Raw genomic sequence first — 15,339 nt, forward strand, 5'->3', positions numbered from 1 at the left:
GTACTCACACCAGCACGTCCACATCTTTTTGTGCTGAAGAGCTTGGAACTGGACACAGTACTCCAGGGGAAACCTCATCAATGCTGAGTAGAGGAGGATTGCCTCTCCTTGACCTGCTGCCATCACTCCTCCTGATGCAGCCATTGCAAAGGTGATTGCCATCACCTTCCCTGCAGCAAGGGCACATAGTCTCCACCAGGACCCCCAGATCCTGCTCTGCCAGGCTGCTTTCCAGCTGGGTGACACCCAGCACGTGCAGGTGCCTTGGCATTGTTCCTGCCCCTCTGCAGGGTATTTTGGTACAGTCTGTGTAAATTGTCATTGGCCCCACCACAGAAAAGGCTACATGAAAAAGTAGTGTTATGTGGGCCTCAGGTTCTGCGTGAATGCTTTGTCCAAGGGTAGTCAAGCTACCAGTGTTCATAAGATGTAGCGTGCATTACACCCACAAAAATAAATGAATGACCAGTAGATGTAGTTCTTTACCATAGTTCTGTCATTTTGAGCTGTTTATACCCTTCAGTTGTTTTGGAAGTCTGAAACTGGAATGCAGGAGAAGATTGTGCTGTTCTTGTGTTTCAGAGTGGTTCGGTTAGGTTGCCTTGCTTCACCTGGACTTCATTCCTCAGCACTGTATCTGAGAAAGGACAGGACAAGTTTCAGGTTTTACACTGAATCAAATTCTTTGTCTGGCTGTTACAGCCACAGAAAGGCATGGGCTGGCAGAGGAGGAGATTAGAACGAACTGCAAAGTTTGATGTGTAGGAAAGGTTCTTGAACTGTCTCTTCCAGTGGCTGAAAATGATCATGAAGTTGCTGGGCTATTGTGCAATAAATTTGTAGCCTCAGCTGTGTTAAGAGAGGCAAACTAGCATCTTAAACCTTTGCTGCTGGCTTCAGTTTTCTCAAGTGGAGCCAAGCATTCACCTAGGGAAAAGAAGACTTAACACTTCTTTTAGATACCTGGGGAACAACACTGGCTTTTGTAGCTTTTAATCCAAAGCAAGAGGAGAATCAAATCTGAGGACGTTTTCCTAGGTGTACCAAATAGTGTTGCACTGGTAGCAATAAGATCCAGGAGAAGCAGTTTCTTGTATTCACATACTCCTTCAAGAAGCAGGCAAAGAGAGCTGGAAGTCATCATATGCGTTTCTAGAGGTACTAACTTGAGAAGAAATAATACTCTTTGAATTACCATACTTCAGTTTTTTCTTGGCTGAAAAATGCTAACATTCCTTTTTCTTTCAACACAGAAGTATTTTCAGGAAACATTCTTTCATTATGTAACTGTTTTCACAGAAAAAGCTTTTAAATTAATTTTCCAGAAGAATGTGATTTCTAATATTGGGTATCTGACTTCTGAGGAGACTTTTCTGAACACCCTTGCAACATCTTTCATTTCATTGGCCTCTTCTAAGCTGAGAATAGACTTGTCTCTAATTCATTAAGAAATGAGAAAAAAGTTTGTATTGCTTTAATTCTGTGTTACTGAGACAAACTGGGGGATTTTGTTGTTATTTGTTTGGTTTTTTTGTTGTTCTTTAAGCCTTCGTTCAGGATTTCAGGAATTTCATGCAGAATTTTAGAAATTTTTTTGTGTGTGTGTTCTTACAGGCAGCTTACCAGTGATTCCTTAAAGCTTTTTTATTGCTCTCAGAAGGTCCATCAGTTTTAAATAAAGCTTAAGCATGTGTTTCTGGTTAATTGAAAACTTTCTGTACAAGTATTGGAAAGTAGACTGATAACATGACTGCAATTAGTTTTGTTTAATTTAGAATACGCAATTTTATACTGCTTTAAAAAACACAAAACACTAGTGTTATGCCATATATTCCTAAAGATAATGACATGAACAAGTGCAGTAGCAGGGTTATGTCTTTATGTTCCAACCCTTAACATTCTATGATTATGTGTTACTTTAACAGGTTTGAGAATTGCATCCAGGCTGGATGTTGTTGTGCTCACTGCTGCATATGGATATCATATTTGGAGTTCCTTCAAAGCCTGCAGTGTTGGACAGCATGGGCTTGACCTTTTCACCTCTTATTTCTCTATCTATTGAAAGTATTAGGAACCAGAAATGTCATGTCCAGTCTAGATGGAGACTCTGTCTGCTGTTAATGTGGGACACAGTTTTGGGTTGGCATTTACCGGTTCATGCTGTCTTGGGAGTTGTATCGCTTGAAGAAACATTTGTAAGACCTCAACAAGGAGCAGTGGGTGTAGCTGGTGATCTCCTGTGATGCCTCTCTTTCCTTTAAGAGCCTGAGTACTGCTAAAATCATATTTGACCTCAGGGGCCTTGAGGATTCCAATTTGGAGATTCTTCCCCTCCTAATTAGTATCAGAAGGGAGGAAATACTTTCCTCAGATGATCATTTCTTGCCTTTCTTTCTAAGTCAACTTTACTTCTTGTTCCTTTCAGGACTTTCTGTTAAATACTGAGTTAGAACTTTAAAAGGCCGTGTGAGCTGAGGCCAAAGCCCATCTGGTCCTAGTTTCTAACTCGGACAGTGAACTAACCCAGGTGCCTATAGAATAAAAGAAGCTGAGTGTGCATATGCTATTTACCTGAATAGCTCTCTCAAATTTTGATTATTTTTAAGCTCAGAGGCTTTTCCTTGATGTGGCAGGGCAGCAATTGATCCATGTAGTTCAGGTGCCTGGGAGATAGGAGCATTTCTGCTTTTGCCCTTTACCTACATTAAAATACACTGTTAGAGGAGTGTGTTTGTGGCTCACATGAAATGCTTTACTTTTTCATCTACTACTCCATCACTTTTGCTCTAGCCTGAGCTGCTGTGGGAGCAGCTGCTTGTCTGCTACAGAAAGAACTCCTTTAGAAATAAACATTCTTGAAAAAACAAGCCCTCCAATCCAAAACTGTGAAAATGTAGTTACTGGTGTTTCATTGTCCTTCTCTTGTAAATCCAGTCTCCTGTAGTAGCAGGTTTTCAGTTGTGCTGCCCTTCAGGGAGGGAGATACCACCATTAATTAATTATTTTTAAAATGTAGATTTCCCATCTCCACCACTTTAAAACCAAATCCTGGTGTAATGCTGAAGCCTTCTAGACTTGGAAGCATCATGTTGAAGTCTCTGGTAAGATGAGGTTTTACCCCAATCCAGTGTTTGCACAGTCAGGGGAATACAGGGCAGAAAGACAGATCTTGGAAGGAAAGCAGGTGGAATCATTGCCTCATTGTTCAGGGTGAAAAAGCTGTGCTCTTCTCCCTGGCATTAGGGGTCCTCATCTTTCATACATAACAAATAATTAGAAAGCAAGTGTGGCATTTTGGATTTTAGTTATTCAGAGAGAAAGTCATTAATTGGCAGATTACAGTTGAGATTGGTGCTGGGTCAGTTCTCATTGCTTGGCTTTGCAGGTGTATCCTGTGGGTGACTCGGTCTTGTGTACAGGCTGTGTTTTTCCCCTTTTGCCTGGGATTAAGTGTCTTCAGATAATGCTGGTTTCACATTAAATATGAGCTTTTGGGACATTTGCATAGGATTAAGAGAGCACAAACCTTATGGTTAGCTTCTAATTTAACATCAGCCCTCTAAGATTGTCAACCATATGGCATGTAAGTCATCCATTATTTACTATTTCATTGTTACACAAGTTCTTCACATCAGTACCTGAAGGCAGTCCCAGCCCTTCCTCTCTCATTGTGTGTTCCTGCTCTGTCCTGGCTGGCAAAGCAGACTGTGCAGCCATGTGGGAAAATAGAGCAGGGAACTGATCCAGCTGAAAAGTAACCAGCTAAAAGGGTTTATTATTTTTCAGTCTGATACATTTTCTGCCACACAAGTAGTTGTGCTGGCATGGCAAAGAGGTGTCAATGTGAACAGGGGAGTGAGGGGCAGGGGGGGAGTGGCATCTGCTTGAAATGGACTGAGCAGCATCTCCTGACAAATCCTAGGCTGTGCCTGAAAGATGTGTTATCTTGTCTCCTTTCTCTGGTATTGAGAAGCTGTTTGAACAGACAAAGCAAGGTTCAGAAAAGCGGAAAATATTTTATCCATTTCATGAATGTGTAGAAATAATGTTTGGAGAGATGGGGAGACTTACTTGAGATACACACTGGGATCTCTCTGTCTAGCATTTGAGCTGTAAAACCAAATCATCTTCTTGATACCTGAGTTAACTGCCCAGCTTCAAATAGAAGGGACTCTTAAGTACTTTTCTTTTGGAGTAGAGCTCTTAACTGTAACCTTAGACCAGCGTGATAAAGGCAGAGAGGCAGCTTGCAAGTTGCAGTTTACTGTAGCTGACCGCCTGAAGATGTTGTGTATGTCTGCTCTTCTCTTGCCAGTTGAGGCTAAATACACCTATTTTTTTTACTTTCGCAAAAAAAAAAACCAAACCAACTTTATTTACTTACGTAGGGGTTCAGGGAATCATGCCCTAAAAATTTGTCTTGTAAGCTAAAAGGATGTCTTAAATTTCAACTAAACTTTTGACTCCACTATTTCATATTGGTTTGATCTGGGAAGCTCTTAATGAACAACCTTACTTGGATTTACTGTCAGGAGCCTCAAGGTGTTTAGGAACTGGGGTGGGACAGTCAGATCATACATGAAAAATGTAACATTCTGGGTAGTTCATGGGATGGTCTGACCTTCAGAGGGGGCTGATGAAGAGAGAGCAGTGTAATGGAGCATCTTCCTGTGTTACATGTACCCCACCGGAGACTTGCACATTTTGGCTGCAGGAGTAGTGGCACCACCCTCCCTGTGAGACACCACAGAACACATTCTGTACCACAATCACCAGAGACAGGGCCTTCAGCTCTGCAGGACTTGGTTTCCTGTGGGGAGCCTTGTGGGTTGAGCTTCTGAACATCCTCTAAGGGTCTGTCTTGCCAGGCTTGGCAATAAGGAAGGTAGCTTTCTTTTGAAAGCAGATCAAGAGTGTGATGGCTAAAAGCTAAGTGATTTGCCTTTTTAACCACTTGCAGGGGCTGGAGACCATCTGGTAACTGCATTTTTTCCATAAACTCTCTGAATGCTACTTTGCAGAACTTACTAATATTAACAGTGTCTCAAATAGATATGATTGCTCATGTTGCTTATCCCAAGTGACAGTGGGGTGCAGGCTCTTATCAAGGCAGGAGGCCTTGTCATTATCTGTCCTTTTGGGAGACACATTACAGCTGTCAGAGGGCTTGTGTGTGCCAGAGGCACCTGGGCTAGTCCTGCAGGAGGTGGCAGTGAAGTTGTGTTAGCAGTGTCCTAGCCTGGCCTCTGTGCAGCTGACTGTGGACAACCTGGTTTAGGTTTCTGTGCATGGCTTTTACTTCTTTGTTGACATTCACCCTACATGGTGGAATGTAGGACTGGATTTACTGCATTAGTCTATTGCAATGTTTCTATAAATGGTACAAATAGAAGGGAATCATTAGCATTTGTTGTTTACTTGTGCCAGGAAGCTTCCTGAGATGAGGAATGGAATGAATGTTTGTAAATGCATACAGGAGTCCTTAGACTTTCACTGCCTCCCTCCAAGGTTGCATTGCATGCCCACTGCCTTGGGTTGTGTTGGTATTGGATTAATATTTCATGTCTCCCTCAATAGAAATATTTAATGAGGGAACTTCGATCCATCTTCTGAGAAATAACGAAGGAAGGCACGTGAAGCTTGGTTGATAGTTTGTTAAATGAGGATAAAATCTTCCATTCTTCCAGGCATGGTGCCATAAATGGACCTGTCAAGCTAATCCAGGGTCTATTCTTTAACCTTTGACTTGCAGTGGAATTTCTATGCACGAAACTTGTGGTGACTTAGAGCGTAAGGGATCCATTACTGAGCTCTTTGAAGAACTGTACGTGCCTAGCAGGGTATGGAGAGGGTGTGAAGAGCTACAGGTGACTTCAGATAATTGCACTGTGGTGAGGCTGAGAAAAAGAATCTGTTATGATTCTCCAGGGCAATGCTAAGAAATTGAGTTCTGAGCAAGAGGTCCCTCTGTGCTGGACAAAACACCAGTAGTTGAATCTCAGATTTCTGTGGACAGAGGCTGGCTGCAGGAGACCTTGCATTGTAAGGCCTTGGGAGGGAAGCATGACTTGATTGGTGTTTCTCAATCAATTGTTCAGGAACCTCTCATTGTCTGTGACATAAAAGATTATTTTTGAAAAAATCTCACTAAAATCCACATATTTTGAGGTAAGGAATTCAAAAAGGATTAAAATAGCAGTACATACTACATTTATCTTACTTTATATTTCATTGCAAGTTAATGTTAAGCATGGTAACACTGGACAGGAGACAGTTTTTTTCCTTTGGAAAGATTGACCAGTATTGGTGCCACTTTCTACATCAAGTTCTATTGTAGCTGCTGTTTTTGGCAAATATCTTTTGACTTTTTAAGAAATTCCAGTCGGCTGCTGAAATTGCTGATGTGTTTTTTGGACTTAGAATTTTACCACAAATTTTTTCTCATATCAAGCTTATTGCATTTCTTTTCATGTATTTCCTCCATATTGTACATATACATTATAGAAGTTCTTGCAGTTCCCATACCACCAGCAGAAGAACAACATGGTAAATATTTAGATGATGTGCTGTTTCTGCAGACTTCTAGTGATCTGTTATGTTGAGAAGATGTTTGAATTTGGAAAGGAGATAAAATTTTGCAGGATTATTCCAGTCTCTTTGAAGAAATGGCAAATCAGGAGAGAAGTGTGGAAAAGTTAAGATACATGAGTTTTAAAACTCTTTCTGTAAAGTTTAAATTCTTCTTCACCTTTCCCAGACTAGTTATCTAGAAGTTGGAAAGTCATATTGTTTTAATAATGGGTGTTAGCTAAATTTCAGAGTTGTTGTATGCCCCTTTAAACTCAGTGGTCAGAATTTGAGAATGAAAAAGTATTTACAGAAGGTAAGATTTCCCTCAGGTACATTAAATAATCAACTTCTACCTAAAAATAAAACTGTAATAACTAATTCAGTAGTTTCTGCATGCTTTAGGGTCTAGCCACCAGTTGCCATAAATTATTTTTGTGTTTAACTTTTTCCCCTTTTAAGTAGTTTTGAAATATGTGATCGTGTTTCTGCTTATGAGAGAGAAGCTACAGAACTGACCAGCTGCACCCTTAATCCTCCGATATCCTGTAAGCAGAAGAATGTTCTAGAAATGTCAGGCTGATATAACTCATGGAGAACATTAGCTACCCCTAGAAAAGGCTGATAAAGAATAAGCAGGTTCAAAATCATAATCATGTTAACACAGAGCCTTTCCAAGAAGTAGTTCATCCCTCTATCAGTGTCTGCTAGAGCTTCCTTGTGCTCGTATTTTGTAGAGTCTGTCTGAAAATGCAATACTCTCTGTGGAACTAAAACAATGTTATGAACTCCTAAGAGAGCACTAGATGTGATGGTGATTTGATATGGAAAAATATGAACAGATCAACACTACAAATAAATACCTACTTCCCATGGTGACAATATGAGCACAAGGATAAGAGTATGTTTTGTTTATATTATTCCCAGAGAAAATGGGAGACCATTATAAACTACCACTTTTTATCCTGTAGATTTATATTTGTCATCTTTGTAGGTGGTTTGGTTTATTATTAACAAGTCACTACTTAACTGTCTTACAGTCATTTCTAAGTGTAGATTTTATTTTGCATGAGACAGAACAAAGTGATAATATGTTGGAGTCGTTGCCTTTGGAGCAAAGGTTTAAAGTATTCAGTCAAGAAGCTGATGTTGCTAGATTGCAGATAATTTTGTTTTTAAGACTGTCAGAAAAACATTTGAGTGTGGGCTCTTTCACCAATGGCTATAATTTGGTATTTCACACCACCTGCTTTGCTTTTCCTGTCTAAGGATTGGCACATCTGTCCTGACAGCTATGGCAGGCCATCACCACAGCTTGAGGAGAGAGCCAAACACCAGGGATTGTTTGCCACCACTGCTGTGCTTTAGCTCTAGGAGACTGCAGAGGTACTTCTGAAGGGAGATTTAAAAAAAAAAAAAAAAAGATTATTGACATTCAGTGGTCCTCTTCGGAATTTTCTTTTCTGGGCATCTGAAGGTGGCTTTTGTATTACAAGTAAAAATGCGGCCCATCTGTGTAGCCATAGAGAAGTACATTGTGATGCTGTGTCTCCAGCAAGGTAAAATGTCATGTTCTTCAGTGAGAAGTGTCTCTTAAAAAAAAGGAAAAGAATATGAGAGGAAAGGGTGGTGGTGGGTCACTATGTGTATTTGCAATCAATAAATCGTTATTCACAGTTCAACAGGGGTGTTGCACTCACAGTATCATAGGGATTGATTCTCTTGGTTCATAGCTTGCTCTGAATGTAGGTGGGTGATGATAGTTTGGAACTGCAACCAACCAAGCAATGTAAGAATTCAGAAAATAAACTTCTCTGAAAGAAGAGCCACAATAGTACATGTAGGACTAATCCATGAAATGTAGTAGCAATAGAAACCCGATGAATGTTGTTTATAGAGCAGCTTTTACCTAGTAGCCGAAATATATTGTCAAGGGGAACAGTGCTATGGACAATGATGAGGAATTGCTTTACAAATTCTTGAGTATACTCAAGTGTTTGAGGCAACAGCTTGCTAAGAGACTCAAGCCGCCCGTCCTTGTGGAAAAGGACCAGATATGTCTGTTGTGCATCCACCTCTCCTTTTTTGATATATGGGTTCTGTTTGGTTGAATGTTATTCTCTTTTCTGCTTGCCAGTATCTGCCAATACATGCCTGACATTAAGCCCCTTTAGACATTTAAAAAAATAGGAAGGTGTTTGCTTTTATCCCAAAGCATCGATGAAAGGTGGCTGTGTTTCAGCTGTTGGAAACATTAATGAATGGCTTACACTCGGCTGAATATAGACGGTGGTATAGACTGCTCACAGCTGCTTCACTCTTCTCTTTTTGGGCAGGCTTCTTTACCCATAAGAATTTTCTATGTCATTCCATTTTTCTTTGTCCTTCTCTTTCCCTGATGACTTTCCGGTTTTCTTTTCCACACTACCTACCTGATCTGTCTAACAAGTTCTTTCTTGAGCCAGAGAAGGCTGGGTATGTTCACTTGAGGTGCAATTTCAGAGTCTGCTGGTGAGAATCCTGAGAAGTCATTCAGAGAAGGGTTGAGGTTGGAAGGGGCCTCTGGAGCTCAGCTGGTCCAACCCCTGCTCAAGCAGGGTCACCTGGAGATGGGTGCTTGGAGCCATGACCAGATCACTTATGAATAGCTCCAATGGTGGAGACTCCACAACCTCTTTGAGCAACCTGTTCCTGTTTTCAGTCACCCTCACAGCAAAAGTGTAGCTTTCCACAAGATCTGCAGGACTTGCAGAGTCCTACAGCCACCACATGGGGCTACAAGCCCACCACATGAGTCTCCAGAACATGCCAGTCATGTCATTTTACTGTTGCCAACCTGCTGTGTCTGCTCACGTAGTGATTTAGCTCAGCCCCAGAGCTGATTTTCATTTGACTACACCTTTGTCTTTAGCAATCGAATAAATTTTGTTTTATCCTGGTCACTGAAATATAGGGATAAGGTCTTAGAGGTCTCTTTGTAGTTCTGTCAAAAGATGTCCTGTGTCTATGCTGAATAGCTGTTTTTTTCATAGATGCACCTGAAATACAGCTTGACTACATGAATCATGCTGATGTGTAGAATCTAATTGCATTGTTTTACTTTAATCTTCTTCAAAGAGCCAGGAGCTTTTGAGTGTTATATTTAGAAATATTTGTAAAATCATTTTGCATACATTGCAGCAGCATATAAAAAAAAATCACGCCTTACCACCTTCTCGTGTTTTTTTGTGTAATCCAGTTCATTAAGGCGTTTGATGTTGATTTCACTTTGCCCACAACAGATTTTAGCTGAGCTTGGCAAGGCCTCATTAGGAGATTTGTCATTGAAGTCTTGAGACTAATCAGGGGCTTTCAGTGTGTGACGCTGTTCAAGGGGAACTTTCAGTGTTTCGTGTGTAAAGCACAACACATTTAGTGTTTCATTTATCCTTTGAGATCAATTTATCACTTACAGAGAGAGAAAAAAACCCTGAGTAGAATAAAGCCTATTCTAGTAAATTTGTGCTAAATTATAAGGATTGCAGCTTAAAGTCTTCCCTTTTGTCTGCAGTCAGCAGATCTTAGTTGTCACATATTAAAAGATGAGTTAATGTGGTATTTTATTATCTTTTCTTGTCTTTCCTCCATGTTGTACGTGTACATTATAAAGATTCTTGCAGTCCCAATATCACCAGCAGAAGAACAACATGGTAAATATTTAGATGATGTGCTGTTTCCACAGACTTAGTGGTCTATTGAGTTGAGAAGATGTTTGAATTTGGAAAGGAGAGGATTATTCCAGTCCCTTGGAAGAAATGGGAAGTGTTGATTTAATAAAAGGAGTTGTGCTTTTGGCCATATTGTGACGCATGTTTGTAGATTTTTTTACTTTGAATCCTTGTGGTTTCATTTCATATGCTAGAGTGGAGCTGTATCTCTGGGAAGGTGGATGGCAGCAAAATTTGAAGTAAAGACTGTGCACATACACCTGCATTGACCTGTATGTGACACCTCCATGTTCAAGCTTTGCCCTGGCTCCTACTGTAAGATCATCTCAGGGAGAGAGCTGGCATTTCCTGCTTGTTGCCATGAAGTAACTTAGACCACTTAGAGGGCTCAACTGGTCTCAGCACAGAAAAATCCTCCCAATCAAGCTGCCCTTTCTGCATGAAGGGAAGCCTGCTTGGATTTGTAGGTGTTCTCCCCATAGTACTGGGGACGGATGTTTGGGAGAGGGAGACAGCAGACATTTATTCCATCATTTTTTTAGCCAAAATGTAAGCTATTAAACATTTTCTTGCTGTCTGCTTCCACATTTTGGACCTCCAGACTCACTATGTTGAACAGCCTTATAATCTGGGAGTGTTGCAGCAAGGTCTCTCTTTGCTTCCCCAGGGTGAGCAACACCAATTCCTCAGCTTTTCTTCATAGTAGAAGTCTTCCAGCCCCCTGATGACTTTTGTGGCCCTCCTCTGAACTGGCTCTCAGTCTCTCTTGTACTGGGACCCCAAAACTGGATGCAGCACTCCAGGTGGGGCCTCCCCAGGACAGGATAGAGGTGGGGAATCATCTCTACTGCTGGCCATGCTGCCTTGGATCCAGGCCAGGATATGAGTGACTTTCCAGGCCATGGGCACACATGGCTGCCCTATGGAGATTTTTTTCACCCACCAGCACGCCCACATCTTCAGCAGAGCTGCTTTCAATCCCATCATACCCCAGCCCGTATCAATACCAGGGTTTGCCCTGACCCAGGTGCGTCATCTTGCACTTGACCTTCTTGAACCTCCTAAGATTCCTGACATTCAACAGCTTGGTGTTGTCTGCAACATCCCCAGACGTGCATGGGTTTCAATAAATGTGCCTGCATCCTCGGATTCAATCTTCTCTTGTACATTTTAGTCAGCAGCTCTAGTATTTGAACTTCCACTGTCCATTTCTGTAAAAGCAGATGGAAATGTGGAAGTTTCATCCTCATCCTGCTGATGCACTGTTGTAAGGGAAATGGTGTCCTGTTTACTTGGTGTGGCACCAGCTTGGCTCCAGCACCTGAGTATGTGTGACGAACTTTTGAACCTGCAGTGTTGCCTGTGGGACTGATAGTGTTCTAAATAAGTGAGCATTTGGGGTTTGCCTGGACATGATGCAATGACATAATTGCAGAACCATTTGGCTTTTAACCACCGATACAGACTTTTTTTTCTCTCTTTTTTTTTTTTAAACGTACTCTATTCAGCTTAACAAAATAAAAAGATATTAATCTTCAGTCTCTGCTATTCCATCAACTAGTAGAATAATCATAAGTTGATGGGCTGATACACAGCTCCCTTGGAACTTAATTTGTAGGAATGCCAGTGATGTTTTTAACTGTCTCCAGCAGGAGGCTTTTTGTCTGGAAGGAGTCCAGAGGTGTACATTGTAGCCTCCATTCAAATTCACATCTGTTATAGGGATGATTTTTGTGCACAGCATGGGTGGGTGCAGTTGTAGCAGTAGCTGACTGCTCACCTCTGCTGTTCGGCTGGTGGTAGCTGGAAAATCCAGTGCACATCCCTCGTGTGGGTTGGCCCTGGCTGGGTGCCAGGTGCCCACCAAAGCAGCTGTCACTCCACTCCCCAGCAGGACAGGGGAGAGAAAATGAAATGAAGGGCTTGTGGATCAAGATTAGGACAGGGAGAGATCACTCAGCAGTTACTGTTATAGGCAAAACAGGCTCAATTTCAATTATGGCCAATCAAATCTAAATGCATATTGTTTTCACAAATCTGTAGAGTATTGTAAAGTTTTAAAGTGGAGATTTCATTTTTAAATTTATTTGGATATCTACTCTGTGTGCATGAACGCACTGAAATTCATATGCTAGATTACAAATATAAGGTAATTGTCACGTGATCATGTTAAAAAAAATATTTTTAGATGCTTCTGCTGTTTACTGTATATGAACAGAGCCTTACAACTCTATTAAGTTGTGGTATAAGTGATGGTTGATTTTGACTGCCCACATTTAGGCATTTAATGGTTTAATATTCCACTACATTAGAGTTATACATATTTGTAAAAAAAAAAAATACATACTGTTACACACTAAGAAATTGAAAAGGTAGATCCTTAAGTCACAGGAAAATAGAAGCATGGCACAACGAAGGGAGCATCATCACCTACAAGGTATGGGTTTAATATGAGTCTGAATAAACAATTTCCAAATAATAGCTAAGAGGGAGCTATTTAAAATCTCAGTCACAGATCATGGAAAGAACCTGCTGGGAATATCAAGAGGTTTTTGTATAGAAGTAGCTGTTGATATTGCTGTTTTAATTGTACCCACATTAGAGAAGCTTATTTTTTCCTTTTCTTTTGGGCATTCCACAGGTCATAAATGTTGATGGAACAATGAGGAAAACCCTCTTAGAAGACAAGCTTCCACATATATTTGGGTTCACACTGCTGGGGGACTACATCTACTGGACTGACTGGCAGAGACGAAGTATTGAAAGAGTTCACAAGATAAAGGCCAGCAGAGACATCATTATTGATCAGCTGCCAGATTTAATGGGCCTTAAGGCAACGAGTGTCACCAAAGTGTTTGGTAAGCATGGGCAACGTAGCATGGGTCTGTTGGAGTCTTTTATGGCCTTGCTTTCATTAAGCAGCTGTTGATCACTTGTAAGAGTAGCTGTGATCTGATGGGTTTGAAAGGAAAATAGCACCTATTGTTTCTAAAATTGGGAAAATACAGTGTTGCAAAGGAATTTGCTTCCAGTTTTTAGTGACATAAATTTTCCACAGCTTTCACTACACTCCTTGAATTTTTTATGAGGATTTTATTCCTCTATGCTACAGGAATCATTATTCTCACAGAAATGCTCTCCTTCCTGCTGCTCTTTCCTTCCAGAGCAAAGTCCCATGATGTTCAGTTATCAGAATGCTTTGTTGGGTGGCATAGGCACAGTCAGTCACCATTACAACATTGCCCCAAAGCATGTGGCACTTACATATTAACTCTTAACACCTCAGTTGTACCTAAATCCTAACAACTAAAACCTGCCCTTAGCAAAGTATCAGCAGCTGGATCTCCATGTCCTTCCACTGCATCTCTGAAAGGTGCAGCCCATGTTTTGAGTCCTCTGCTGGCATGTGCAGCAAGTGTGTCACAGGACCTCCTGGCTTCGGTGCACCACAGATTTTCCAGCTACCTGGATCACTGGAATTTGGGCACAGCAATAAACAGATGCATTAGTCAGCTGTTAAAATTACTGAGAAGAGTTGCAATGGAGTAATGGCATCAGTCTGAAATATGTACGCCATAAAAAAGGGAAAAGAACCCTGGTTGAGACTGATCTTTGAGAATTCTTTTTGTGTGTGTGTGTGGTAACATTCTTAAAATACCTAAATTCTTGGTTCCAGCAGGTGGAGAGAGGCACTTATTTATGTGTTGGTCCTTACCTTCCCCTACTCATTCCATCCCCATCACATGAACAAATAAGTGTGAGATTGTGGTGATCTTGTTGGAACTGCTTCTGCTAATGAATCTTCTCAGCTTTAAATTAAACAGGTGAGAAAGAGCTGCGATTATCCAGCTCTTTTCTCACCCTTTTGTATCACTGAACATTTGTAAAAGCTGGTGATTTCAAAGAGATACAAAGATGGAGTACTTGGTGAAAACTAGATAATTAATTATCTGTTTTCAGTGAATGAATTTAATTTTTTGGGGAGACAAGGAAGATCTGTTTGTAGATGATATTTGTACAATAGGAGGAATAGATCCAGCTTTGTAATCCGGGGTTGACAGAAAGAATCCATTTGGAGTGCTTTTTTCTTTTTCTTTTCTTTTCTTTTTTTTTTTTTTTTTTCAGAATACCCTGCTGGCAGCCCATAGTGTTAACTTATTTTGGAAAATTATATTGTGTTTTTGCTCAACCCCCTGTGCTCTTGTTTCCCTTTTACCTTTACAATGCACTAATATGTGTTTTGTTTTAGTTGTTGTTGTTTTTCTGTGCTTTTTTTTTTTTTAAGGAACTAATTCAATGCACTAATATCTGTTCTGGTTTGTTGTTTTGTTTATTTATTTTTTTAAAGGAACTAATTCATGCGCAGAGAACAATGGAGGCTGCAGCCATCTGTGTTTCTTTACACCCCAGGAGGCCAGGTGTGCCTGTCCCATTGGCCTTGAGCTGTTGAGTGACATGAAGACTTGCATCATTCCTGAAGCCTTCTTGGTTTTCACAAGCAGAGCAGCAATTCATAGGATTTCCCTTGAAACCAATAATAATGATGTTGCTATTCCTCTTACTGGAGTCAAGGAAGCCTCTGCTCTGGATTTTGATGTCTCTGATAACAGAATCTATTGGACTGATGTTAGTTTGAAGGTATTACTGACGTGTGAATTCCTTGAATATAAAGCCACAGAGCAGCTACTTTGATCTAACAAAGGTCTCTGTTACATGATCTGTCCTGCAGTTGCCAGTGCTGTCATTGAATTGCATCCAAGGAGACCCTTGGAGATGAAGACAGTTGCATTGCTGAATGCACAGTAGGCTGACAGGCATCTTCCTGCTTCAAATAAAAATCCAGAGTGGTGTGGGCTGCTCGTACCCAATGCCTAAATCTTGGATGCTGGATGTGTTGCCTCCATATATGTATCTGCTCTAGAAAAGCTGATTTTATGTCAGAGAGTAATTTAAACATTGAGCCCAGCAGCCCCCTGAGTTTTCTATCTGCTTCCAGTTTTAATTTGAAAGACAATTGTACTTAGTATTAACATTTGACAAGTAACTTTGGATTGTTTGCTGTTAG

The 15,339-nt window shown here is 40.8% G+C and overlaps 1 protein-coding gene across 2 annotated transcripts in view; it reads left to right on the plus strand.

Moving 5' to 3' along the window:
- The window catches only part of LRP5 (LDL receptor related protein 5), a 132,486-nt gene that overhangs the window by 90,308 nt on the left and 26,839 nt on the right, over positions 1–15,339 (plus strand). For both annotated transcript variants that reach the window (XM_086895799.1, XM_086895800.1), the window contains exons 8-9: positions 12,916–13,132; positions 14,623–14,912. In XM_086895799.1, the coding sequence (XP_086751925.1) occupies positions 12,916–13,132; positions 14,623–14,912 (507 nt within the window). The remainder of the gene's footprint in view (positions 1–12,915; positions 13,133–14,622; positions 14,913–15,339) is intronic.

The sequence above is a fragment of the Cyanistes caeruleus genome, chromosome 6, assembly GCF_971803275.1.
Source record: "Cyanistes caeruleus chromosome 6, bCyaCae1.hap1.1, whole genome shotgun sequence".
NCBI lineage: Eukaryota > Metazoa > Chordata > Aves > Passeriformes > Paridae > Cyanistes > Cyanistes caeruleus.